The 24889-nt window shown below is 31.4% G+C and overlaps 4 protein-coding genes across 18 annotated transcripts; 2 read left to right on the top strand and 2 right to left on the bottom strand.

The window, feature by feature from the left end:
- Nucleotides 1–845: 845 nt before the first annotated feature.
- Nucleotides 846–9840, top strand: Rn-tre (Related to the N terminus of tre oncogene). Its single transcript, XM_072888520.1, has 8 exons — nucleotides 846–1139; nucleotides 1343–1581; nucleotides 1678–2001; nucleotides 2068–2255; nucleotides 2549–2709; nucleotides 4063–4383; nucleotides 4817–4976; nucleotides 6131–9840. Exons 2-8 carry the CDS (start codon nucleotides 1430–1432, stop codon nucleotides 6565–6567), a joined length of 1743 nt encoding a protein of 580 aa, XP_072744621.1. The 5' UTR covers nucleotides 846–1139; nucleotides 1343–1429; the 3' UTR covers nucleotides 6568–9840.
- On the bottom strand, nucleotides 7640–14667 carry LOC140663934 (mitochondrial carrier homolog 2). Of its 5 annotated transcripts, none has more exons than XR_012046356.1 (10): nucleotides 14575–14667; nucleotides 13777–13975; nucleotides 13499–13632; nucleotides 13282–13366; nucleotides 12937–13111; nucleotides 12744–12875; nucleotides 12080–12260; nucleotides 11905–11972; nucleotides 10827–11294; nucleotides 9200–10530 (listed from the first exon to the last, which is right to left on the bottom strand). XR_012046356.1 is itself a non-coding variant. In XM_072888534.1 (9 exons), exons 2-8 carry the CDS (start codon nucleotides 13604–13606, stop codon nucleotides 11102–11104), a joined length of 942 nt encoding a protein of 313 aa, XP_072744635.1. In that variant the 5' UTR covers nucleotides 13607–13632; nucleotides 13777–14025; the 3' UTR covers nucleotides 7640–8670; nucleotides 11087–11101. The 5 variants fall into 5 exon arrangements, 2 of the variants coding, with proteins under 2 accessions (XP_072744635.1, XP_072744636.1); XR_012046357.1 differs by lacking the exon at nucleotides 14575–14667 and adding an exon at nucleotides 14404–14557; XM_072888534.1 differs by lacking the exons at nucleotides 9200–10530; nucleotides 14575–14667 and adding an exon at nucleotides 7640–8670 and having other exon boundaries at nucleotides 11087–11294; nucleotides 13777–14025.
- Nucleotides 14154–15587, top strand: LOC140663938 (NADH dehydrogenase [ubiquinone] 1 beta subcomplex subunit 1). 4 transcript variants are annotated; one of them, XM_072888546.1, is made up of 3 exons: nucleotides 14154–14288; nucleotides 14426–14524; nucleotides 15139–15587. In XM_072888546.1, the coding sequence occupies exon 3, from the start codon at nucleotides 15329–15331 to the stop codon at nucleotides 15488–15490; it is 162 nt and encodes a 53-aa protein (XP_072744647.1). In that variant the 5' UTR covers nucleotides 14154–14288; nucleotides 14426–14524; nucleotides 15139–15328; the 3' UTR covers nucleotides 15491–15587. The 4 variants fall into 4 exon arrangements, with proteins under 4 accessions (XP_072744647.1, XP_072744649.1, XP_072744648.1 ...); XM_072888548.1 differs by having other exon boundaries at nucleotides 14426–14538; XM_072888547.1 differs by having other exon boundaries at nucleotides 14426–14542.
- Nucleotides 15487–22492, bottom strand: LOC140663931 (uncharacterized). 8 transcript variants are annotated; one of them, XM_072888524.1, is made up of 5 exons: nucleotides 22316–22492; nucleotides 22065–22196; nucleotides 20563–20861; nucleotides 18939–19086; nucleotides 15487–17751 (listed from the first exon to the last, which is right to left on the bottom strand). In XM_072888524.1, exon 5 carries the CDS (start codon nucleotides 17718–17720, stop codon nucleotides 16044–16046), a length of 1677 nt encoding a protein of 558 aa, XP_072744625.1. In that variant the 5' UTR covers nucleotides 17721–17751; nucleotides 18939–19086; nucleotides 20563–20861; nucleotides 22065–22196; nucleotides 22316–22492; the 3' UTR covers nucleotides 15487–16043. The 8 variants fall into 8 exon arrangements, with proteins under 8 accessions (XP_072744625.1, XP_072744624.1, XP_072744626.1 ...); XM_072888523.1 differs by having other exon boundaries at nucleotides 22065–22492; XM_072888525.1 differs by having other exon boundaries at nucleotides 20563–20770; nucleotides 22065–22492.
- Nucleotides 22493–24889: the final 2397 nt, after the last annotated feature.

Raw genomic sequence — 24889 nt, 5'->3', positions numbered from 1 at the left:
AAAAATGATGGTGTTTGTTTGACCAATCAGGAAATCTTTGGTTGACCAATTATGAAAATGTCATTTCTTTTGTTTTCTGATTAAAGTAAACTCTGTCCCAAGAAATAAATTTTAAAACAAATGTGTGCAAAAATCAATGTCGACTTTACATATGATGCAGTTAATACTTTTTTCTTTCTTTTTCTTTTGCTGGCTTGTCATCAATTTTAGCAAGAGTTTAAAGGATAAAACAATTGATTTTTTAAATATTTTCTGAAAAAATATAATGTCTGAAGAATATATTATATTTTTTAAATTTTATAGAAAAATTCACAAGATTGACAGAATTAATTTTTTTCTAAATTGTGCGCGTGTTTTCAAATGGGTCTGCAAACCTTGAAATGCGTCTTTTTCAAAATACAGTCGGACCTCTTATCCTACGACATTTTCGGTCCGGTATCTTTCTCTTAAACCTCTGATTCTACGACAAAAATTTGAGCGTGGGGGTATAATTCTCCCCTTTCGCGGTCGTAGCATGAGAGGATTTTTTTTTCGTAGGATAAGAGGTTTCGTAGTATAAGAGGGTCGTAGGATAAGAGGTCCGACTGTACTGTTTTCAAAGTTTGTATGAAGGATATAAAAACTAAATGGACTGAATAACAGCAATTTTTTTTTTAATGAAAAGAGAACATTTTTTTGGGAATACTTAATTATAATAATAAATTTCATATTGCTAGAATACAGTACATCTTTAATTTATTATTATATATTTTTAGGAATTTTTCATATAATAAAAAAATAAAATGATAATTTTCATAGTACTGCTAGAGTATAAAGAGTAAACTGATCCCGCAAGAGTGCGCTAGAATCGAGAGACCCGTTGCCGCTGCCGCTGTTACTTGGTGTCTTCCGTGGACTCTCGAAAAGAGGACTAGAGGAGTAGCAGAGGCGAGCGCGGTCGAGGAGCTCAAATGTCGTGTCGCGTGTATCGCCTGCGCCTGGCCAGGTTGAAATCAGAAGACAGATCCATTTTGTGCCCGCTCGGCCACCCGGTCGCACATTGAGTGTCAATCTGTCAGTCGTACACGCGCGTCGATGTGACAATTTAACGGCGAAATCTGTTACCTTCCGGACGGCGCGAGAACGCCGAGGAGTTACACGTAATTTTCATTTACACTCATACATTTTGTATTTTACACGATGCGGGAAAGTAATTACCTTTTTAAAGGATATTCGATACATGTAAACACACATGTGCGCCTTAATTTAGCTTCTCATAAGATGTGATCTATAGAGTATATTAATAGTAAAGTTCACTCAATTTGTCTACAAACTTATTACAGCAAGATACACTTTTTTACAGATGAAGCTTAATGGTTGGATGCTGGTAGAGAGGTTCATTAACGAGACGGCATGCTTGTAAGAATCTGGCCGCGTACTGTCACGTGGGATGAATGAGGAAGAACTGTTGAAACGGTCTGCTGCAGAGCGCGATAGAATTTTCAGCTGCTATGACCGGGGTAGGGAAGGCGCTGAGATTGATCCCTGGGAGGATCCTGGTTATGAAGTCTATCACACTACAGACAGATATGGATTTATACAGTATGCATACATATTTAGAATGTCAAAATCAAATGCGCATGATATTAAGATATATACATGTATATCAATAATCTTAAATCATGGTTTTATCTGCAGCGATAAGAGATTACCACAGAAGCCGGATTCATACGAGATCAAGTTACATCATGTGGAGATGGAGAGATTGAAAAAATGGGAGAAGATGACAAAGCAGTGGGACAGTGCCTCGACCAAGGAGAAACTGCGTCGTAGAATATACAAAGGAATTCCTAACAGATTTCGTGGCCAAGTATGGACCCTACTCCTCGGCATCAAGAATCTCAGAAAGGAGCAGGCAGGCAAATACGAAGAAATGCTAAAACTAGCTCGCCAATGGTCCACAGAGATACGACAGATTGATGCCGATGTCGCCAGACAATACAGAGATCATATTAACTATAGGTATGACACTAGAAATAATTTAAAGTCCCACTTTGTCATAATTACAGTATGTTGTTATCTTTTCAGAGAGAGATATAGCATAAAACAAAAATCCATGTTTTACGTACTAGCGGCTTATAGTATGTATAACATGGAGGTAGGATATTGCCAAGGAATGTCCGTGTTAGCTGGTTTATTGCTGCTTTACATGGACGAAGAGGACGCATTTTGGGGCCTTTCTGTATTACTTGCCGATCAAAAATACAGCATGCATGGTTGGATTTTTTTCTACATCAAAATAATCCTTTGATGATATATTTTTGTCATAAAATTAAGTTATTGTTCATAGGTTCATGAATATGGAATGGCAAGAATAGAAAATTATTTAATGAGAAAAAAGTCTAATATGCATTTCTGCATGAATTTACACGTAAAGAAAAAAAATTAAGTAATGTAGTTTTTCAAATGTTAAAGGTCGTGCCAATCGTGTTTATGAACTTCTGAACATTATTGACATTTTTTTTTTATCGGCACATTGAGATATTTATACTTGTAATATATTTTACAGGCTTTTATGTCGATGGATTTCCAAAATTAAATCGTTTCATAGAACACCATGACAAGATAATGAACAAATTTTTGCCGAAATTGAAACGGAAAATGGATAAATGTGGCTGCGATTCCATACTTTATGCATTGAAATGGTTCTTTGTTGTTTTTCAAGAGAGAGTATGTATTTCTTCTTTTCTTTCTTTCTAGACTATATTTTTTAGTACCATTTTTTTCTTCTTTTACACAATTTTATTCATAGAAGAAGCTTTTCAAAACTAAACATTGTCATTATTTAGTTTTTAATAACTTGTATAAAAACTTTTTCCTCAAGCATCTAGAGATACAATTTGTTTTACAAAATATCTTTGTCTTAAAAAATAATTTATATAATTATATATTTAAATAATTTATATAATTATTGCATCCTGTGTGTGAAATGTGTAAACAATCTTACAAGGAAACTTTAAACTCGAAAATTTTGATGAAACTTTATACATATGTAGAGAGGCGGGGGCGTGAATAGATGCATTCAATTTTTAATTGCTGCCCAAAAACTATTCTAAGGGGTGAAACCATATATATAACATTATATACAGAGTGTCTCATTTTAATTAACCACAAAAACTATTTTATTTATTTTAGAAAAAAATGTTTCGGACAAAAGTTGTATGGTTTTGAAGGCCATAAGATAATGCCATTGGTTTGACCTTAGATAATCGTTTGAAGGTCACCTGAAAGTCACCTTCAATTTCTTGAATGGAACATTTTACTTATTATTGCATATTATTATAGCTTACCTCGAGAGCTTTCCAAAATACTATAATAAAATATTTTTTCATTAAGAATTTTTTGAGATATAAGTTTTCTGTGACGCTGGCATGAACATTACACAATTTGTCTATCAAGGTAAAACCAATGGCGTCATCTTATGGTCCCTTTGAAACCATACAATTTTTGTCTGAAATATTTTTTTCTAAAATGAAAAATAAAAGTTTTTGGGGTGATCAATTAAAATGAAACACCATGTATATAACAGTTTTTTTTGCTTTTCTCGATATATTTTGAAAATTATTTAAACTATTCAAAAATATTTTCTACAAAAAATATGTTATAGGAAAGTTTCATGGAAAAAATGCATTTCTATCAAAGCACATTATTAAAATAAAAATAAAAAAAAAATTAAAATTGAAAAATTATTTTTCTAAAATTACATTATATAATGTTAAAATAGATGTGTTCTTATATATATCATAAAACTTTTGTATAAAACATTTTTTGATATCTGAAATAATTCCAAATATGTCGAGAAAAGCAAAGTCACCACTTTATGTATGAGGGATGATTTTACTCTTTAAAATCATTTTTGAGCAACAATTGAAAATGTCTATATTTACTTATTTTTCTTCTCCTCCCCCCTCTATATGTAAAGTTTCATCAAAATAGAATTCTCGAATTTGCGAGGTTCCCTTGTTAGTGAATGTCTTTGTAGAATTTGAAATATTTTTGACGATATTAATTTGCTCGTGATAGACTCCCGTTAGTCTCGGTCTCCGTATTTGGGACATATTTCTTTTGGATGGTGATCGGATACTGCCAGCGATGGCGTACACCGTGATGAAGCTACATAAGCGCTATCTGATGCCGATGGAGAGTCTCGACGAGTTCTGCAACTATCTGCAGATTAAGTTGGAGAAGGACTTCTGTTTCGACGACGATGCTGTGATCAGTATGATGGAACGCAACATGGAGGAATTAAAGCGTGCCAAATTAGATTATCCGGGGGCACCGTTGCCTCACGAACTGCCCCGTTTTCCGTTTGGCACTTTCAAGGAACCTTCGTTTACTAACAAGGTAAACGTCGAAACACTCCGTTTTGCGTTTTCAGAGAAACCTGCTTTACAATAACAAAATAGTATCACAAAACATACAATGGACGCGATAACGAGCAATATATGTTAAGGAAAAAAACCGTGAAACCGTTCTATTATTAGCTGACAATTTTGTATTTAATCCTGAAATTCTTTTTTGATTGCTCGTAGATCAAAACCTATCTAGCTCATTTGTCGAAGGAAAATTACTTTTGGCAAGACATTATTTCTGCACTCTGTGTTATATTACACACAGTGTGTAGTATGAATATTAGTATATCTTGCGCAATGATTATAGCAAATATTACAACAACCAAACATAATAATAATCGAGCAACAAAAGAAATTAGTGGGAATATCCTCTTCTTTAGAATTTTGCTGTGTTGTAATAGCATCATCGTTTCATGTTCGTCCAGGTTGGGAGGCGAAGTGAGGAGTTCAGCGAAGCTCAGCATGTAATGCGAGAATCCGTGGCGCAGCGCAGGGATATGGCACTTATCAACAACGACAACGACAACGTTAACGACAACGGCAGAGAGAGCACCACGCCCGTCGAACCAACCGGTGGCCTTGGCGGTGAGTTCAGCGATAGCCGCGACAATAGCATACACGATAATAGCACAGATAACAGTACCTCGCGCGTCGAACGTGACAGCGATTCCGAGGAAGAGAATAACACTGATTCGAACGTACGGATAACAGTTATCTATAATACTAGACTGTAAGCGAAAACACACGGTGCTTACGTTTATCTGCAACGATAAACCTTCGCGATTTTGCTCAATGAAATTTGACGCTGAGATGTCGAATATATAGTTTGTAGAAAGCCTTTGCTACGCGTAAAGATATATTGTTTTGTATAAGCTAGCATATATAGTATATATAGTTGTACACAAAATGATTTATATATACACAGCAGTTCCTCGCAATGTATAGGAAAATGCATCAGAATATAATAGGATATTTTTTTTATACAATAATATTAAAAAAAAAATACATATATATATATATATATATATATATATATATATATATATATATATATATATATTACGCATATATATTAAATTTGTTATACACATAAATTTGCGCAATTGTGCTTTGAATCATGCGATAATTAATCTCGGGATATCGATCCTTAATCCTGTGTTTTTGTCACAAATACACATTCACAAGATGCGCTTCATCCAAAATATCTATTAATAAATTTTTTATAATCATTTTTTCTCGTTTCGTTACATGTTTATATTTAATAAACGTATCACAAAATTAACCAAACTGAGTCTTACATGATTTAACACAATACTTTATCCACACGCATGTAAATCAAAAGATCCTGCTTTTTTGAAGCAATCTTTGTATATTAAGACAAAATTAAGATGATTCCTATGCAAGTTTTATTATTAAGCTTGTTGTTCCTCTGACATTACATATAAATAAATCAGAGACCTATCATGCACGATCATTATTCTTAATCCTTGCTAATAAAACTTTCGTCAACATCCCTTGCATCGTATATGCTTTCAAAAAATAAATGCAAATCTTGTTTTACTGCATTGAATCATTTGAAAAAAAGATTTATATCTCTATTCATATTTTCATTTCATTAATAATCGAAAAAAATGAAACCATTTTATTGAATGATCTCTAAATTCCGATAAATGCTCGATAAAAATCTTGTCCAGTGGTTTCAACCTCGCACTTCTAATGTGAAAAATCTGTGTTTTTAGGAAGCAAGTTCTCCTTCGATCCGAGCCTCGATGACGGCACGTCCCCTAACGGCTCCCGCCGATCGTTGGCCGAGACGTCAGTGACGTCGACGGCCGACCTGTCGGTATTCAGTTCCGCGACGCGTTCCCAGGCGTTGGACAACAGCCTAGATACCCAGAGCAATATCTCTAACGCGAGTTCGGGCAGCGGTGGTCTACCGACGCCGCGTGCGACTCCGCATCAGCCCAGTCCAGACGTAGTGCGGATTTACGTGCCGTACACGTCGCCAGTTGTATCGGCGGCGATCTCTTACAAGGACGACCTGCCGCGCACGTTACCGCGCTCCCTGGACACCAATAAGATTCGCATTCGCGTCGACCCGGATCAGACGCCTATTGTTGAGAATCTCAAGCCGTTCTCCTTGGAAAGCCCGGAAGTGGAGCTGGACTTGAAGTAGAGTAAGTCGTGTCATGTGCGTGCGGAAAATTATTGTCGAGTCGAAATAAAATGAAGTTATAAATGATCGCGTTAGATAAGGCATCCTAGAAGTCGCGCGTTTCTAGGTAAAAAAATAATCCGGTCTACAAAGTATCGCCATCTAGTGAATTAAATTTTGAAAATAAATAACAATATCGTGTCGATTTTTTATTTCTTTTAATTGCTTGGTAAAAAATATTTTAACTCGCCTAAAGTGTTTTTATTAGCATATTTGTTAATATATAGAGATCTCTTTTTTTTTTTTAATTTATATGTAGAATATCACACTGTTATTATAAGTGCAACTACTATTTCATAATATTTTGATTTAGAGGGAGTATTTTCAAATCTTTTGCCTCTCTGGCAAAGTAAAATAATTATTAGTTTATGTTTCTTATAGCAAGAATATCGAGGAGATTTGGCATTAAAAATAAAAAATCTGCATCTATTTTTATCGAAGATACAGCTGATTAAAAAATTCCTAAAAAAGTAACGCGTGACTTCTAGCATACTATGTACGTACATCTCATACTCTGCATTACAACAAATCGCGCATATGCGATAAAAGGAATATCAATGACAAATACGAGAGCCTCGTGTTAAATTTCAAGAGATTTCGTTTTAGAAAGCGTGTCAATTGAAGTATTGAGAAAATTTAGAAATGGGAGAAAAATTAATATGAAAAATGTATACCGTTTTTAGAACGTAATCTTAAATACTAATTACACTATATATAATCTTTGATATCTCTGTTATTCTTATATAAAAATTGCATTTCAATTTAAAAAAAGTTGCAAACTTGTAAGAATCAATTACACACATTCAAATTTTTGGAAAATCTAAAATGTTCACAGTTAATTGCATTTCACAACTGACAAAAATTCAACGAAAGATCAGAGAGTCAAATGTTACAATTTTAACCAGAAAATGGAATTTATATAACATTTCAATTTACCAAAGTTAAAATGAACAAAATATTATCGTTATACACATCGTGGCCTAATTTATGATTGTTCATAAATAGCTAAATATCACATTACTTGTTGCATATATTATCACACGTCCGTATTTATTATGTAATTTTATTTACAGTTATTGATCGTTTTTTGATTGATTCCTGTGAGAAAAAAAGAACGCATATATTATGATTCATGGAGCCGAAATAGCACTGCTACAGATATTTCGGATCGCCATTAAAAGTGTAGAGGATCGTGTTGTATATAAAACACACATATATCTAGAGACAAATTAAGTTTTTTTTTACACAACTATTGTAAAAAATTGAGTTTCATTAGATGTATAGACACAGATAAATAATTTATATATATATATATATATATATATATATATATAAATTTCGTTAAACTCTATATAACTCTATAACTGAATTTTGTAATGTAGAAATATTATAAGGAAATTAATTTGTCTCTGGATACGTCCCTAAGATTTCTGTCACAAGATTTTGTTACAATTACCAGGTTATTCCGCGCGTTTCTCTGTTTGACTCTAAGAAAGAAATATTATGTGTCCGGTATGTCCGATTTAATCTTTCGAGCAACTGTAAATTGATAAACGTGAATTTACCTTAACATACTTTTTCGGAGAAATGTCATACGATGTACCGATTATTTGTTCATCCCACATTTGATATATTTGCCTGACATAACGGACATTACTCTTTATCGATTACATTAAGTATTATGCTGCCTTGGTAATATCAATTTGTCACTTTGTTTTATTTTTTAAGTTGTTCTCTTTATCTCTTATTTTTTTATAATTCGTACATTGTAAGAAATATACTTTTGTATATACGCATAATATTTAAAGAAGAAAAAAGTGGAAAAAATAAACTTTTTTCTATATATATTAATTGTAAGAAGCGAAAGAAGCTCCTCAGATGTAGCCTGTCGAGTTCAAGCCTCTCAGTCCTAGAATGTGAATATTGAACAGTTTCACTTTCTGCGTTGCATCGAGATTGCTTTATATTTCATATCTGATTGTAAAGAAGCTTCAAATGTGTGCTCCTTGCTTCCGATTTCGCCAACATTCCTCAATGTATATAGCCTCGCGGCTTACAGAGAGCCTAAAAAAAGTTATCTTTATGCATTAATGCGGACTCGACAAACAATTGATTGTTGATATCCAATAATAATAGTATAAGAGAGAAACGATGTTGGTTGATTAAATATTGAAATGTTGATCTTTATTGTGCTACGCGAGAACGAGATTGATAGAATTAATATCTACCGTAAGAGTCCCCCTCGTTTATTTCTAATGCGATCTGGAATAACGATGGCCGTTTTTTTTTTCATTTGAACGGAGGAGATTTTTCGATAACAAAATATAGTATGTTAGATTTATCCAAATTCGATTTCCGTTGTTTAATTAATTTTTCGAGCCGGATTTCACATCGGCTGTGCAAGCATAATGCAATTTTGTCAGGATACAATAAAATAAGATTACCATGATTGATACAGAAATAGTGAAAGAATTGTTAAAATGGAATAGATGTAGAGCGCTGATTGGTGTTGTAACGCGTTCGCATAATCTGCTTGAAAAGGAAAAAAATCAAACTCGATATAGCCAACAGAAAGAATCTTTAACACAGAGTATATAAAATAAGAAACTTTATATAAGGGCATATGTGGGGGAATTGTACATGATTGATTACACACTAGTAGTAGTTCCGATAATGTTGATAATGCCTAGCTTATAGTTACAAATTTCATTGTAAAAACCCAATAATTCACGTTCTTGAAAATACATTTTATCTAGTAGAATTGTATACATAAATTTGATAACTCTGGTGTTAAATAGTACATTTCGAATTGACATGGTCCTTGTGCAACGATTATTCGTTCTACGTGTAGTTAAGCTATAATTTAGTTTTTAAGAAGGGCTATTCTCTGTAAAAAAAGCAATGACCAATCATTACTGCATTTGTTCGACCACGAAACGGAAAATTCTACAAATATATATATACAATAAAGTAATTTAATGGAGATGCGAGAAGAATAGAATTGTTTTATTAGATTGAGAGTATGAAGATTGTAATATATTTTATTCAAGTCTCTCTCTCTCTTTCTCTCTAAGAGTACTTTGGAAAGCCCTCTCTTTAGTAGAAACAGAAAAATAATTTAAAATAAAACGTGCATTAATTATGAATACAGTGTATCCCGATTATTCTTCGCCTTCTAATAATAATTATTTTGGAAATGTTTTATTTGACTTTGTCTTACAGTAAAAACCTGATCTCAACTGAATTTCATTTATATAAAAATGGAATATCGGAATAAAAATAATGGAATATAAAAATATACATTTATTTTATCAAAAAAATCGAAAGATAAATTTTTTTTAAATTTTATTTTTTATAAAAATGTATGATGCGTTGAGAATTAATATAAAAATATATTTCTGTGATACACTGTATACATATATTTTCTGTTCATTATTCACATTCAGCTAGCTACCTTCGCGCAGGCGGGCGATATAATTGAAACATAATGCCTGAGGAAGAAGTATGTACAAACATCCTTAAGACTATTAGCGAGATATTTTTTTTATACGTGTGTTAATGGCGGTGAACGAGGTTTTATAAGTCCTCGCGTTACTCTTCTCCTTTCTTTCTTTATAGGACACAATATGTATAGGAAGACGTTTGTAATCCGACGAATGCAATACTCATTGAAATCTTATCGATTACCAACGCGGATCGCACTGTAAGTCGATTAATTGTCGAAACAATAAAGTCTAATTGTCAATATAGCAAAAATACATCTCACTTTTCTTCCAGTATCTCTTTTTTTATTATGCAATCAAAGAATATTTATGCCTGAAGTTGATTTATCCTTGGCATTATGTATTGTACAGAGAGATCTGATTTAAAAATATCAAAGATCAATCAAAGCGATAGTAATGAAATAAATGTGATATCATTGCCCTGAAAATCAGAGTAATAGTCATTAAAAAAATGATTCAGAAATGACATTTATTATAGCTTTATGGGTATTAAATTTTCCCTGAGGATGATTCTCACATATCTATAACGATACTGTATAGATTTCCTTGTTAAAAAATATTACAATGATATATGTGTTTTAATTGCAATTATCTCGATTAATAATTGATTTGCTTTTTTTTGACTTAATTTAAAGAATAATACTGAAAAGTGCTATCACAGAAATTGATTAATATAGTTTCACACATTTATAAAGATCAATTTATCTTTTAACTTACTTGATTGCTTTTACTTATGGAAAATTATTTTTTATATTTTTTTCTTTTCGATGACGATTTAGTTTCATAAAAACATTTATTGCATAGAATTTTTGTATGACCTCTGTATAGAAATTCGTTGCAGCAAACTTTTTTTTTCATTTTTTATGAGGTTAAATAAATATGTACTGTACAGGTGAAACGTCTAATGGACATGACATATCGGTCGACATTTGGCTTAATAACATGCTCATTTGGTTCATAACAGACTCTAGGCTTACTTGACGAGACACTCATTAAGGACTGGGTTGGTAAAAATTGTCGCTCATAATCGGTATCACTTTGCCGTTCAAAAGCATTTGCTGTCCAGTGTAATAACGCAAAAACAAACTGCTGCCTCTTTTTAGTTGGTTGTGGACTGATAAATGGGACCAGCAATGCAACCAGTTCTTGTAGATCGGCATGTATGGTGGTACACCAGCCACCAATCTTGAACAAATTTTCATAAACATGTTAATCTAATCTGATGCATTATTTTCGCCAAATATCAGAGATATCTTTAACTCTGAAATATCTTGATATTTAAATCAATTTTGCATTACTTTTGATTACTAAAATATGACAACGCAAAATGACAATGAGTATTTCTATTATTTAAAAATTTTTTTATGTGTTATTATGTTTATTCTTTTTATATATACAGGATGTCCCATTTTAAATGACGTTTTCAAATATCTCTTGAAAAATACATTTTAGAGAAAAATGTTTCAAATAAAAGCTGTTTGATTCAAAGGGGGCCATAAGATAAAGCCATTGGGTTGATTTTGGATAGTCGTTTAAAGGTCTCGTAAAGGTTATCTACAATTTTTTAAATGGAACCTGCTATTTTTCATTACATATTCTTGTACCTTATCTCAAGAGCTTTCCAAAACACTATAATTAAATATTTTTTCATTAAGTATCTTTTTTTTATAAGACTTGAAAGTTACAGTACCGCCGGCATTAACGTTACCCAAGGTTTTTCAAGAGATATTTGAGATCGTCATTTAAAATGGTACACCCTGTATATAATAAAATATAATTTCCAGGTTTTACTTACCCGCAGTCGTTTACTGCCATACAATGTGACACCACCAGAAACGGATACATCACAGTAGTAGCCAGGAACTACAAATATTCCACACACACACACATTTTAGAGAAACATACTTATACATTAGTTCCAAAATACGTCATATAAATAAGTATCAAGAGACTTTACTCGAGCCACTTACTTTCATGCTTGACGCAGTGTATGGTTTCATTTCCTGAATGACATAATTATTTATGGCGTACGTGGAGACACCAGCTAGAATTATAGCCGCTGCGCTCCCTATAACACGCGGTATCAATCCTGCATAATATCCTTGGATTCCATTCTCTCTGTAGATCTCCAGGAATGACCCAAATAGACTACTATTTGTAGGAGCATATAATAATAAGCAAACGTACATATATTTATCTCATGTACAAGTCTCGAAAACTCATAAAAAAGAAAAAAAAAAAAATATATATATATATAAGTTCTTAAACTTAAAAATATAAAGATTGAGAATTCTTAAAAATGACAATTAAAAAACAGTTCAGTCTTCAACTGGACTCCCTTCACTCAAGCAAATAAATGTATCAAAAATTAAAGTGATCAAAATGATAAAATGTACCAAATGGGTTAAAATATTCTGTCTTAACCATAGATATCTTTATATTTTTAAGTTTAAGAATTCTTGTATATATTTTCATGAATTCTCGAGAATTGTACACGAGAGAAATATATGCAGGTACATTTTATTGACTATAATAATAAGCAAATTTTGTCATAATAATAAAATTTTCTGAGATATTTTATTCTCTAGCATTCTAAATTTATTTTATATTAAGTATAATCACAATACACAATACCTATATTTTGTCTCTCCACCCACAAATTGAGCCATCATCCTTAATGAAATGACTTCCAAAGGATGACTGACTACGATTGCGATAGTTCTACTGATTACATCTCTTATTATCTCACGTATACATTTTTTACGTCTGTAAAGGCAAGAAATTATATTTCTGTATGTATTTTTTTCTTTCCTTTCAATACACATACCTAACAAGTTCATTTTCATTTCCATCTTCGTCTTCATCTTCGTTTTGTACTAAATTCAGTTGTAGATATTCCAAAGTTTTATCATATGCTATTGTGCTAACTGTATAGGAACATACCTTTGGCATCAAGCCTCTGTAGCAGCCCATAAAGCCATCTGTACTTTTTATATGTCCAACTGTAAACAATGATGTAAAACATATGCAATATATAAAAAAAATAAAATTTTGTCTAATTTATATAAAATATTCTGTGAATTAATATATTTATGTAATGTAATATAAAAAAACCTTTTTTAATTTAGAAATACATTATCTCTTAGATTTTAAATTAAAATCACACACATACTGTATGTGAAGATATTAGGTAGTTTCAGCGCTGGCCTGCCAAACAATGTTACAGTTGGTTTTGGTGGAATAGGCTCATATCCAATCTGGATTATCAAAAGTTGAAATTATTGTAACTGTTAACAGTCCTTCTTTGAATGAGACAATATCTTGCCTTGTTAAGTTATGTCAAATTATTTGTACATGTGAGACTTCTATTGATATAATAAAGATATTACCTGTATCAAAACCTTTGCATATTCAATAGGATGAGTGAGAGTATTGACCAATATACGACCGGCAATATCCGACCATAAAACCTCTGTGTCCTTAGATTTCGGAGGCATAGTCGATAAATTTCTAAATCTCCTCCCTACAGAAAAAAATACAGAGAATATAAATAAAATTCTTCCTTTAAAAAAGAAAATTTTTCTGATATTAAAACTCGCCGATTTTTATCAGTTAAGATAAACGGCACTTAATATACGGATGGTAAATTTTTTTCGTCTCAGTTCACCTATTTTCCTCTTCGGATATCTCCTGCCTTCTCTCCAATTCCAAGCCAGGATGGCTGCCGACCGGTTGATTCAAATGTAATCACAAGTGATACTATATTCCTATTTATTTCTAATTACAAGAACCGAGTGTTTCTAGGGTGTTCCTTGAACCTTTGCCGACTCCGATTATCCGACGAGTGCTCACGAGTGATGTTGAAACTGAAAGACCAGGAGAGGATACGATGACGGATGGGTTTATCATGTCTTCACGTCCGTTCTATTGGAAGCCACCCTTGACTTCGTCACCGGTTGTTCACTGTCAAGTGGCCGTGTGAACGGGCCTTTACTTCGAGCGCGTTCGGACAGACGTATTAGCGCTAATGGTGTCATTCTATCTTTGTTACTCATTAAAAGTTGAACAAAGATAAAACGACACTGTTAGCGCTAATAGCGTCTCCCAGAACGCGTTCTTCGTCGATCGATACACACACACACACACGCAACGCATATCGGTAAAATCGAGCAGGAAAAGGTATCTCGTTATCAACGTAAACCGTGCATTTTCGAGATTTAATTTATTATAAATTCTGACTATATTTTTAACTTTTTGTTCTTGTAATATTTTTTTTTCTAAATTTCATACACACCATATGCAATTTTACTTCACAGGATAGCATTAGAGTCCTATAATCAGAATATTTATGGTATCCACTCACTAGGATCAGGATTATGCAACGGATGGAAGCTAAAAAGCGGGGTGAATTTTAGGTCTGTTTAGGAGGGCAAGTATGTTTGTTTTATCCACGCATATTAATCACCTTTGATTCTTAACCTCTTTTTTTTTTTTTTTTTAACGGATTTCGATCGATCGTGGAGTTAAAAGTGCGCTTTTTCTTCTCTTCTTAAAAATCAAGATCAACGTTTTTCTTTACGTCAGATTTATTTCACTCGGGATTTTACGGAAATTCGGCGTGAAAATCAATGTTTCTCGCGAAGGAATGACAGGAGGAGCGACAGGATTGGTCTCGATTCGTCTCGAGATTCCCTTCATCACCTCTCGCGCTATTATATAACAATTGAAATGAAATTTTAACCTTCAAAAAAAATTAATCGTCCGATGCACGTAGGACGTAAGAAACTCATCTTTTCTCCATCTCGTTTATTTCTCAGCTTTAGCCTTATTTTTTATTTCCTCGAAATAAAATTATCTTATTATTTTTCACCAATTTAGTTGTTTTATACAACTTTGCTAGCTACTGTTCTCGATCTCTTCCCTTTAATTAATTTACGCAAGCTTAATGTAAAAAGAACAGATTTTGTTTTCTATTTTTTATTTTTATCTGTCTGATTTTTACTAACTCTCTTCCGTTGATTTTTTTCAGTTTAATGGGTACTTCCAGTTTCAAAGCCATTGGAACCTTGATCAGGCGCAACTTAGTCAGTGTGCTATTCCCCACGTTCACAGTGGTCACTATTTCGGCTGATTTGAGACACACGGCTCGTTGGAAACGTCAACTTGCCGAGCAGCAGACCAAGCACTAAGACTTGCAGCAGGATAAATCATCGCAAAACATGTGGAAGCAATATTGGGTGCTTATCATCCCCATCACGGGCTTCATGATCGGGCATAAAATAGACCAGATGGAGACGGAGCGCATGACGATGTTTAGGGACAAATCGGCATTGTACGGTAGACAATTGAAGCCTGGAGAGCCACCTTCCTGGCCATATTAATTTCATGTTTATTATGTATTGTGTCATTAAGGAATCGCAGAATCAATTAGTTCTATGTAAGCTAGCGAATAAATATACTAATGAAAATCACACATAAGAGTCATAAGCTGACAAATGTATCTTGCTAATACACAATTGTGCTAATGCACAATTTAAATCGTGACGCAATATACGTTACTAATACATGTATATAATTTATTTTTCTTTATTTTGGTAACAGTGTATTTGAGTACTATTTATAAAAATATGAAAAATATTACAGTATCTGACACTTGATGATCATGCATACAATTGTGTAGTAAATAGGTTGTAAATACAGAATTACTTTATTGGAAATTTGATATATGTGTCGAACTTATAACTAATTATATACAAATTTAAAATTATATATTAAATATTAAATTAAGCTATATTACACATTTTTGGAGATCTTTGTTGACTTTAAAATGAATAGCAGAGAACTATAGAGTTTTTGACTGGTTAGTTCTGGATTAGACAAATCCTTATTTTATGCATTGCTATATATTAATGATATAGCAAGTAATAGGGTATGCTATCGAAATATAGTGAATATTTTATTCTTGACAGCTTTGTTCGAACTCTTTCTTTGAACTTTTGAACTCTTGCCGATATTGAGATTTTCCTTACTCTCAATCGAATTTTTAATTGCTAAGTTATACGCCTGACGTTTTTTTTGTAGCCATTCGTCTTCCTCCGCATTCCAAGAAAACGGCCTGTTCTTGGAAACGTTATTTCGCTGGCTGCCTTTATTACAAGTTGCCAGATCGAGGTACGAAAACAACTTCTTTTCACTGCCAAGATTATGCTTTGCGTTGCTTTGCTGAACGTTGTCCAGCTTACGATCCACAAGTCCGTAATTTTGAAATCTCGTGTTCTTATCCTGCGAGGCGTGTACGTTCTCGCTGAACTTTTGGAAAACTCTGTCTTCTTCGATAATGGGCTTCGATAATGGCTCAGATTTCTTCTCGGTGTTGACTATTGCTTCCTGTCTCGTAGCAACTACATTATTCGTTTTGTTAGGCCATCGCTCACTCGCCGACCTCGTGAACACGTACGGTTTTTTATAAAGTAACGGATTAAATCGCTCCGATGTACGTACGAAGGATGAGTCTCCGATGTCCGCTGACAACGTCGAATTTAGATCATCGTAGCACATTTTATTGCAAGAAGGCCTTTCTTTGTACTTTATGGTAGTATGTAAAAGAGGCTTGGAAATTGTGTTTGATGAAGAGACTTGCTTCGACGGATAGTTCTTTGGACGTGTTGGATGTTTTATTTTTTTATTACATTCTTCGTTTTTCTCACAGGGGTTCATGATTTTTTCAGGTGTCGAAGTCGATCGTTGAAGCGTTGAAGTTTTCTCCAGAGGTTGACAAGTTTCTTTCAACTTTTCTGTTTTAACGTTGGGTTCCTCGACTTTGTGAGATAAAATTTGTGCTACTTCCTCCAGTCTCTTCTCCATGTCTTTTTGGTATTTTACCTGCTGATCTACCAGCTTTAATTTATTATTGACAATTCTCTCTGCGATTCTGAGTTCTTTTTCTCTCTGGAACAATTCCCTCTCTTTTCTTTGCAGATTTATCTCCCTCTCTTTCAGGGCGGCATCACGCTGGCGCAAGCTCTCCATCTTGTGCAACCAATTCTCCTTGAAGATCTCATCACTGACCTCCTCGGGCGATGGAATTGTCGCAGTGCAACCATTTTTAAAACCGTGATGACAAAAATCGTTCACTTTGGACTCCAAGAAATTCTCGTTTCTCTCGTCGATCGACATCAAACTGTTCAACTTCTTAAATTGTCTTACAGGATAGAATGCAATCTCCGATTCGATCGATGATTGAAACTGTTTTTGTACACATAGGTGCTCGTCAGAATTTTCATCAATATATTTAACGTTATTATCATATTCGTTATTGGATAAAAATTCATTTTTGTTCGTGATGTCTTTTGTGACTTTTCTTTTAATTATTTCGGTGTCATCCACAGAGTATCTTTTGAATTCCATACATTTATCATTTGAAACGACCAATGTATTTTTCGTGCTTTGAGTATTATTCTTTGACACGTCTTCATCTTCTCGGATATTTAATCGATTGGTGTTCTTGAGATCGTCGATCTCATTGATCGCAGTTTGTAATGAGAATTCTTGTTTTTTTTCCACAATCTTAGGCACGATATATGTCTCGACTCTGTACCGTATTGGTTTCATTGTTGATATGATAGGTCAGCAGATGAGTCCTCTGCAAAAATTAGGATATTGTTATATCGAGTAATATTTCTGCAAAAATAATACATATGATTTATTCATTAAATTGCACGTAAATAAAAATTTACAATAATATTGATAAATTTACAATAATTAATCTCGCAGCTAATGGAACACTATGAATGTAGAAAATAAAACTATTGACAATTATCACTATAAAACATTTATCCATTGACACATTATTATATTTAACAAATAATAGTTAATGAAGTAAAATTATAAATTTTGAACTATGTAAAAATGCAAAATTGAGCATGTCTCTTGTCTAAAGCCTATTAGAAAATCTATAATTTGCAACAAAATTTTAGATAAAATTCTATTTATAAATTTTATATCGTGTAATGCATAAAAAATATATTTTGAACATGTAAAATACATACAAATCAAAATATACATATGTCAGATTACACATATAGGTATGTACACATTAAATACATAAAACACATAAAATTATAAAGTGAATTTATCTGAAATTTTGTATGAATTATAGATCGTCTAAGTGAGCTTAAATATATAAAAAGTTAAAGACAAATAAAATATGGAGTAAAACAGTTATCTTTACAAATATAAAATTAAATTAAGCATATTTTTATTTTGTCTAAAGTTCACTTTAGATGATCTATAATTTGCAGCAAACCTTAAGACAGAATTCTATTTATAAATTTTTATGTCATGTAATAAAAAAAAAAAAAACATTTGAATATATTAAAATACAAATCAAAATATATCACAATACATATATACACATTAAAGCTGTAATGCATAAAATTATAAAGAAAATTCGATCTTGAATTTTACAAATTATAAATCATCTAAAGCGTTAAATATATAAAAAGATATTACTCTACAAAAATATATCAGGTAAAATAGATTTATAAAAAATATTAAATTTATAAAATAATTTTATTATAATTAATAGCATAAATATTCTAAAATCTTTTTATCACCTATTTATTACAATCATTTATTACAATCATTTTTGAAAGATGTTTTTCTCTCTTTATATATTATTTAAAAATATATACTTAAAAAAGAATATTAAAGATAAATTATAAAAAAAATAATATTAGATGTCTTTATTTATTGTGATATAATTTGTGATTTTGAAATTAGCATATGATTTGAATTGTTAATTATTAAAATGTAATTATTGTTACATACCCTGAACTTTCGTACTTTGTACAGACACGTGTAGCATCCGGTGATGTGCATTTAAACTGACCTTTCTCTTAATTACATACGTATGTACTTTATAGTCACATGTGCAAGCTCTACTAGTTTTGCTGCTCAAGGATTTTTCTTTTATTATCTGAAATTTGTTAAGTCCCTTTTAATAACCTTTTTAAAAACCAATTAAACTGCGGCGAATACATTCATGATATTCAATATCAAAACAATTAAAAATATAAAGTTGTAATTTTTAAAACTGAATTAAAATTGAATTAAGTATATTCGTTTTGTTTAAAACCCACTTTGACGATCTATAATTTACAACCAAATTGGAGACAAATCTATTTATAAATTTTATGTATCGTGTAATACAAAAAAACTATTTAAACTATTTTTAAAATATATACAAATTAAAAGATATATTAGAATACACATTTACACATTAAAGCTGTAACGTATAAAATTATAAAGAGAATTCAATCTTGAATTTTATAAATTATAGATCGTCTAAAATGTTAAATATATAAAAAGATATTACTCTACAAAAATATATCAAGTAAAACAGATTAAAAAAATATTAAATTTATAAAATAATTCTATATAATTAATAGCATAAATATTCTTTTTATCATTTATTACAATCATTTTTTAAAAACTTACATTAGTTAAACTAATCTAATAAATGTGTTCAAAAATGTGTAAAAAGATAAATACAAAGAAAATATGAAATAAAACAATTAACTTTAAAAATGTAAAATTGAATTAAGCATATTCTTTTTGTCTAACCCAAGTAGAATAGAAAATCACGATAGTATCAAAGTAAAATGACGTCACAATGATGTCAAAATGACAAGATTACTACAAAAACTCATTTTTCAATCATTTTTTAATCATTTTGACATATTTTGACATTATTGTGACTTTCTGTTCTATCTGAGAAAGCTCACTTTTTGATGATCTAGGACTACGATTTGCAACAAATCTTAAGACAGAATTCTATTTATAAATTTTATAAATTTTATGTCGTAAAAAAACATATTTGAATACATTAAAATATATACAAATCAAAATATATATCACAAACACATATGCATTATATTAAACATGACACATAAAATTATAAAGAGAAAAATTCTCTCTTGAATTTTGTCGCAAATATAAATCATCTAAAAATCTAAAGTGAGCCCTTATAAATATACAAAATAATATAATATATTATGTTATAAAAGATTACAATTATAAAAGATATTACTTCACAAAAATATATCAGATAAAACAGATTTATAAAAAATATTTCTAAGTTTATAAAATAAATTTCATGAAATCTGTAAAATAAATAATCTTTCTTATAAAATAAATTTTATAAATTCTATAAAATAAATATTCTAAAATATTTTTACCACTTATTTATTTACACTTCTTTTTTTAAAGACACACTAATCTAAAAAAATGTGCTTTACATCGTAAAAATACTTTTCTCTTTTCACAGATTTTAAAAAAAATATTAAAGATAAATTATAAAAAAAACATAGATTTCTTTATTCTGATAATTTGTGATTTTGAAATTAAATTATAAAATGTAGATTGTTAATTATTGAATGCAATTATTACATACCTAGGCCTTCCGTATACTCTGTACAGATACGTGTTTAGCGTTCGGCGTGAGCATTTAAACTGAACTTTCTCTTAACGTTCGTTGGATGGTCAGCTATGCAGGCTTTGCTTGTGTTTGTTGGTCCTTCGTACCTCAAAGACGATTTGTTGGGTCCTTTTTAAAACCCTGTTCCGTTCAGTTGAACTGTGCAAGCGGTTAAATATCCTACCTGCGTCTCCAGTGTTATATGAAACATAGTGTGTGTGTGCGTGTCGATTGTATTCTTCTAGTCTATTCTTTTTCTTATTGTATATCCGTCTCTTTAAATGAGAATTCGTAAAATGCCGTAGTAAAAAAGATTACCAGGGAGTTGTAAATGGTTATTGTACATATAAATCATTTTTATTTTGAAAATATCTGGTAAGATGTTGGTGAAAAAGAAGAGAAAAGATATATTATTTAATATATATATATATATCTTTATCTTTTTTACACATTTTTTAGATTAGTTTAACTAATGTAAGTCTTTAAAAATGATTGTAATAAATGATAAAAAGATTTTAGAATATTTATGCTATTAATTATATAGAATTATTTTATAAATTTAATATTTTTTTTAATCTGTTTTACTTGATATATTTTTGTAGAGTAATATCTTTTTATATATTTAACGCTTTAGACGATCTATAATTTATAAAATTCAAAATTGAATTCTCTTTATAATTTTATGTGTTATAGCTTTAATGTGTAGATGTATATATACAGAGTGTCTGGTAATTACCACCCCACCTTTCTAGGGCTGATAGAGCAGGTCAAACTGAACATAAAAGTCCTCTACCATTTTGCGATTTGCGCAATAATTATTAAAATATTAATTAAAAACGCTACTATTACTTTTACTAAACTGCATAGTAATATATTAATCAATCATATTTTATATTTTATTGTAATAGGGCGTTTTCCAGCAAGCGACACAGCCGACACAGTGTCCATTAGTGTGAGGGAGAACATTCATTGTGTCTCACTTACATTAATGGACACTGTGTTACACTGTGTCGTCTGTGTCTTTGCTGGAAAACGCTCATAGATATTATTTTTATTGAGATAAATACCAATCAGAAAAATTCTATATATATATATATATATATATATATATATATATATATATCGAAAAAAATGTAGCATTATTATGTATCTGTCATGTTTTATTTAAATTAGGATTTATTTATATAATTAAAAATGAATTGAAGAGTGAAAACATTAGTTGTAATAAATTGAATAAGAGTATAATAATATAATATAATATAATTATAATATTATATAATGTAATATAATCGTTTTATAACAATATTAATATTCGTTTTGTGAAGACAATATGCAATGAGATAAGACAATTTTTTTTTAAGTTCTTGACACTTATGGAAAATAGAATGTTAATTGTTTTTTATGTTATTATCAAATTCTTAAAAAAAAGTATTTTTTAAACAGTTTATAAAACGAATCACGCCACGACGGACACTTACATCGCCTTTTCAATAAACTAATGATCATCAGTTTTCTAGATTTTGTGATCTTTCTTAGGGCCACTTGCACCAACGTTGATTAACTTTAATCACCGATTAACTTATATGTTCCTCTCTTTCTCTTGAACTTATCTGAAAGAGACAAAGATATAGTTTAATCAACGATTAAGCTAATCGGAGTTGGTGCAAGTGGCCCTTAGTATCAGAAAGACTTCTCTCTGCTAGTATAGAGAATGCTAAAGAAACATTACAAAGTTTTATCTCGGAGAGACAGAAGTATTCAGGAACTTCTAGATGGCAGTAGCGACGTGTTTCTCGAAAGTGATTCTAGTAGAGCTGGTAAAATTTACTCCCGAGAGAGAGAAAGAGCGACTTCCCGCTCAAAGCACTATATAATAATAACATAGGAAATATCATGTCACTAATTTATGAACTAGAAAGTACCATATTCTCTTCATAGACTTTGCGCATATTTTGGTTGGGACTGCGTTTTGACGAGAATGCGCGCGCATTCCGATGAGAGATATTACGTTTCATCCGTCACACAGTAACGTAGCTTTAAAAGCGCACCAAAATATATATAATTAATATTGAACATAATATGCATTATACGTACAATTTATATTTATATTTAATTTTTATTTCGTGCTGGTGGGTCATTTTTGTAACATATTATATATATGAACTCCTTTTAAGTGTTTCATTTCACGTAATTGCAATATATATTAATAACAATAATATATGTATATTAAAAAAATTAAGTATTTTTCAAATTGATTATTCTAGTCTTTATTTAGAATTTAGAAAAATAAAAAATATATAAATTTTTTACCTATTGAATTGTATCGGACCTACATATACAGGGTGTCTCAAAATGACCGTATCACCTCTCGGGTGCAGGTAGAGAGGGTTAAATTGAATAAGAAAGTTTTCTATCATTTTGTGATTTTCGCAATAATTATTGAGAAATTAATTTATAAAGATCGGCAAATCCGGCGCGCGTATCAGCGCACCGAGAGAAGGACGGCCTATCGCTAGGCTGGTCGCTAAGCGCGCGCGGCGTAAACAGGCAGCCACTGCCTCGCAGTTACCAGGGACATAGACATAGGGCGCGTTCAGGGGGATACTATTAGCGCTAACAGTGTCGTTCTGTCTTTGTTATTCATTAAAAGTTGAACAAAGATAGAACGACTGTTAGCGCTAATAGCGTTTCGCTGAACGCGCCCAAAGTGTTGATAAGAACAATAGATTAGCGATTATTATTTAGCGACCGGCCTAGCGGCGGGTTATCTTTTCCACGGCGCGCTGATACTCGCGCCGGATTTGCCGATCTTATAAATTAGTTTCTCAATAATTATTGCGAAAATCGCAAAATGATAGAGAACTTTTCTATTCAATTTAACCCGCTCTACCTGTACCCGAGAGGTGATACGGTCATTTTGAGACACCCTGTATATAGTTTGAAGGTGCCAAGAAAAAAAACAGTATAAAATAAAGATTAATTATATAATTTGATTATATATAGAAGACACGATTTTATTAAAAATACTCAATATTGCTGATTTCAGAAGCTATTTTAGGATCCGGTAGAAAAACCTGATTCTCTCTCTCTCTCTCTTTAAATTAATAGCATAAAGCGACTTTTCGCATATTAATAAATTTCTTTATATAAAATATACACAGAATATTGTAATTCACGCCATTTAAAAAATAAGTATTAAGTCTCGTTTACAATGAGTCGTTGGTCGTAAGAAAATTAAGCAATCATATTCGATTATACTTCTCTAAATTCAATTGTGATTGGTTGGTATTGATTGGGTTCTCAGGTAGCAAGCACACGACATTATCTCTGCGTTTGAATTTCACTGCCAGTATTAAAAATCTATAGTTTACATTACATACACTATACATTTCTTAGTACTGGCAGTTACTGGCAGTGAAATTCGAACGCAGAGTTTGACATCAAAATATGGTCAGTTCGAACTAAATATGACGTGATGTGATGATGTAAAAATGACGGAAAAATGACGGACTAATGCCACGGACCGATGACGACATATCAAGACGTTAAAAAGACGTGACTTCATGACCATTTTAGACCTATTAATAACGTTTTAATGACATATATTTGAGCATGAATCTTTTTCTTCAGCGTGAACTCGTGAAAAGTGAAAAATTTATTCACAAATATTGAATTCGTTAATGAAACTTTTCACTTTTCACGAGTTTACGCTAGAGGAAAAGATTCATGATTAAATATTATGATCAAGTTCCAGGTTATAGAGGAAATTCATATTAAGGCCCTGAGGTATAGAGAATTGTGAATATCAAAATTATACACAAAATTGTTTTAATAATTTAAGATATTATTTAGTTAAAAAATAGTAATATTTATGCGATTTATAATGACTTAAGAATCACGATATTATGACGTTTTTTACAACATCATTAAGACGTCACAAAAAAGACGTTTTAAATTTTATTTACGCATTTTTTTCGCACACATTCTTTTGTCCAGTCTAGCCTGGAAGTTTTGCATTGCCGTTCCTTTCCCAACCAGCAGACAATTTTTATAAATGTTTGAAAAATCTTTTTCAAAGATATTTAAAAAATATTAAAATAATGGATTAAGTCCTTTTTTATTCATAAAAAACATTTATTTTAACGTGCATGCGTGACTATATAATTATATAAAAAATAAAAAAATTCTTGATTTTTTTGTTTCAGAAATTAGCGGCTATATCTTTCTAACACTTTTACCATATCGGTGGCGAGACCTTGCGGACGAGCACCTGTAACTCGACTTTAGAGCTTTATTTTCACTC

This window comes from Anoplolepis gracilipes, chromosome 3, assembly GCF_047496725.1.
Source record: "Anoplolepis gracilipes chromosome 3, ASM4749672v1, whole genome shotgun sequence".
Taxonomy (NCBI): domain Eukaryota; kingdom Metazoa; phylum Arthropoda; class Insecta; order Hymenoptera; family Formicidae; genus Anoplolepis; species Anoplolepis gracilipes.
The sequence above is the reverse complement of the archived record's forward strand: the minus strand, read 5'-3'. Positions and strand labels throughout refer to the sequence as shown.

Coding starts and splice junctions, on each gene's coding strand:
- LOC140663934 (XM_072888534.1), bottom strand. CDS start 13,606: ATGCCTCCGAAATCTAAGGACACAGAGGTTTTATGGTCGGATATTGCC. Junction 13,367..13,498: donor ATGCAAAGGTTTTGATACAG/GTAATATCTTTA, acceptor TTGATAATCCAG/ATTGGATATGAGCCTATTCC. Junction 11,973..12,079: donor ACACTGCGTCAAGCATGAAA/GTAAGTGGCTCG, acceptor GAATATTTGTAG/TTCCTGGCTACTACTGTGAT.
- LOC140663931 (XM_072888523.1), bottom strand. CDS start 17,720: ATGAAACCAATACGGTACAGAGTCGAGACATATATCGTGCCTAAGATT.
- Rn-tre (XM_072888520.1), top strand. CDS start 1,430: ATGAATGAGGAAGAACTGTTGAAACGGTCTGCTGCAGAGCGCGATAGA. Junction 2,002..2,067: donor AGAGATCATATTAACTATAG/GTATGACACTAG, acceptor TTATCTTTTCAG/AGAGAGATATAGCATAAAAC. Junction 2,710..4,062: donor TTGTTGTTTTTCAAGAGAGA/GTATGTATTTCT, acceptor TGCTCGTGATAG/ACTCCCGTTAGTCTCGGTCT.
- LOC140663938 (XM_072888546.1), top strand. CDS start 15,329: ATGTGGAAGCAATATTGGGTGCTTATCATCCCCATCACGGGCTTCATG.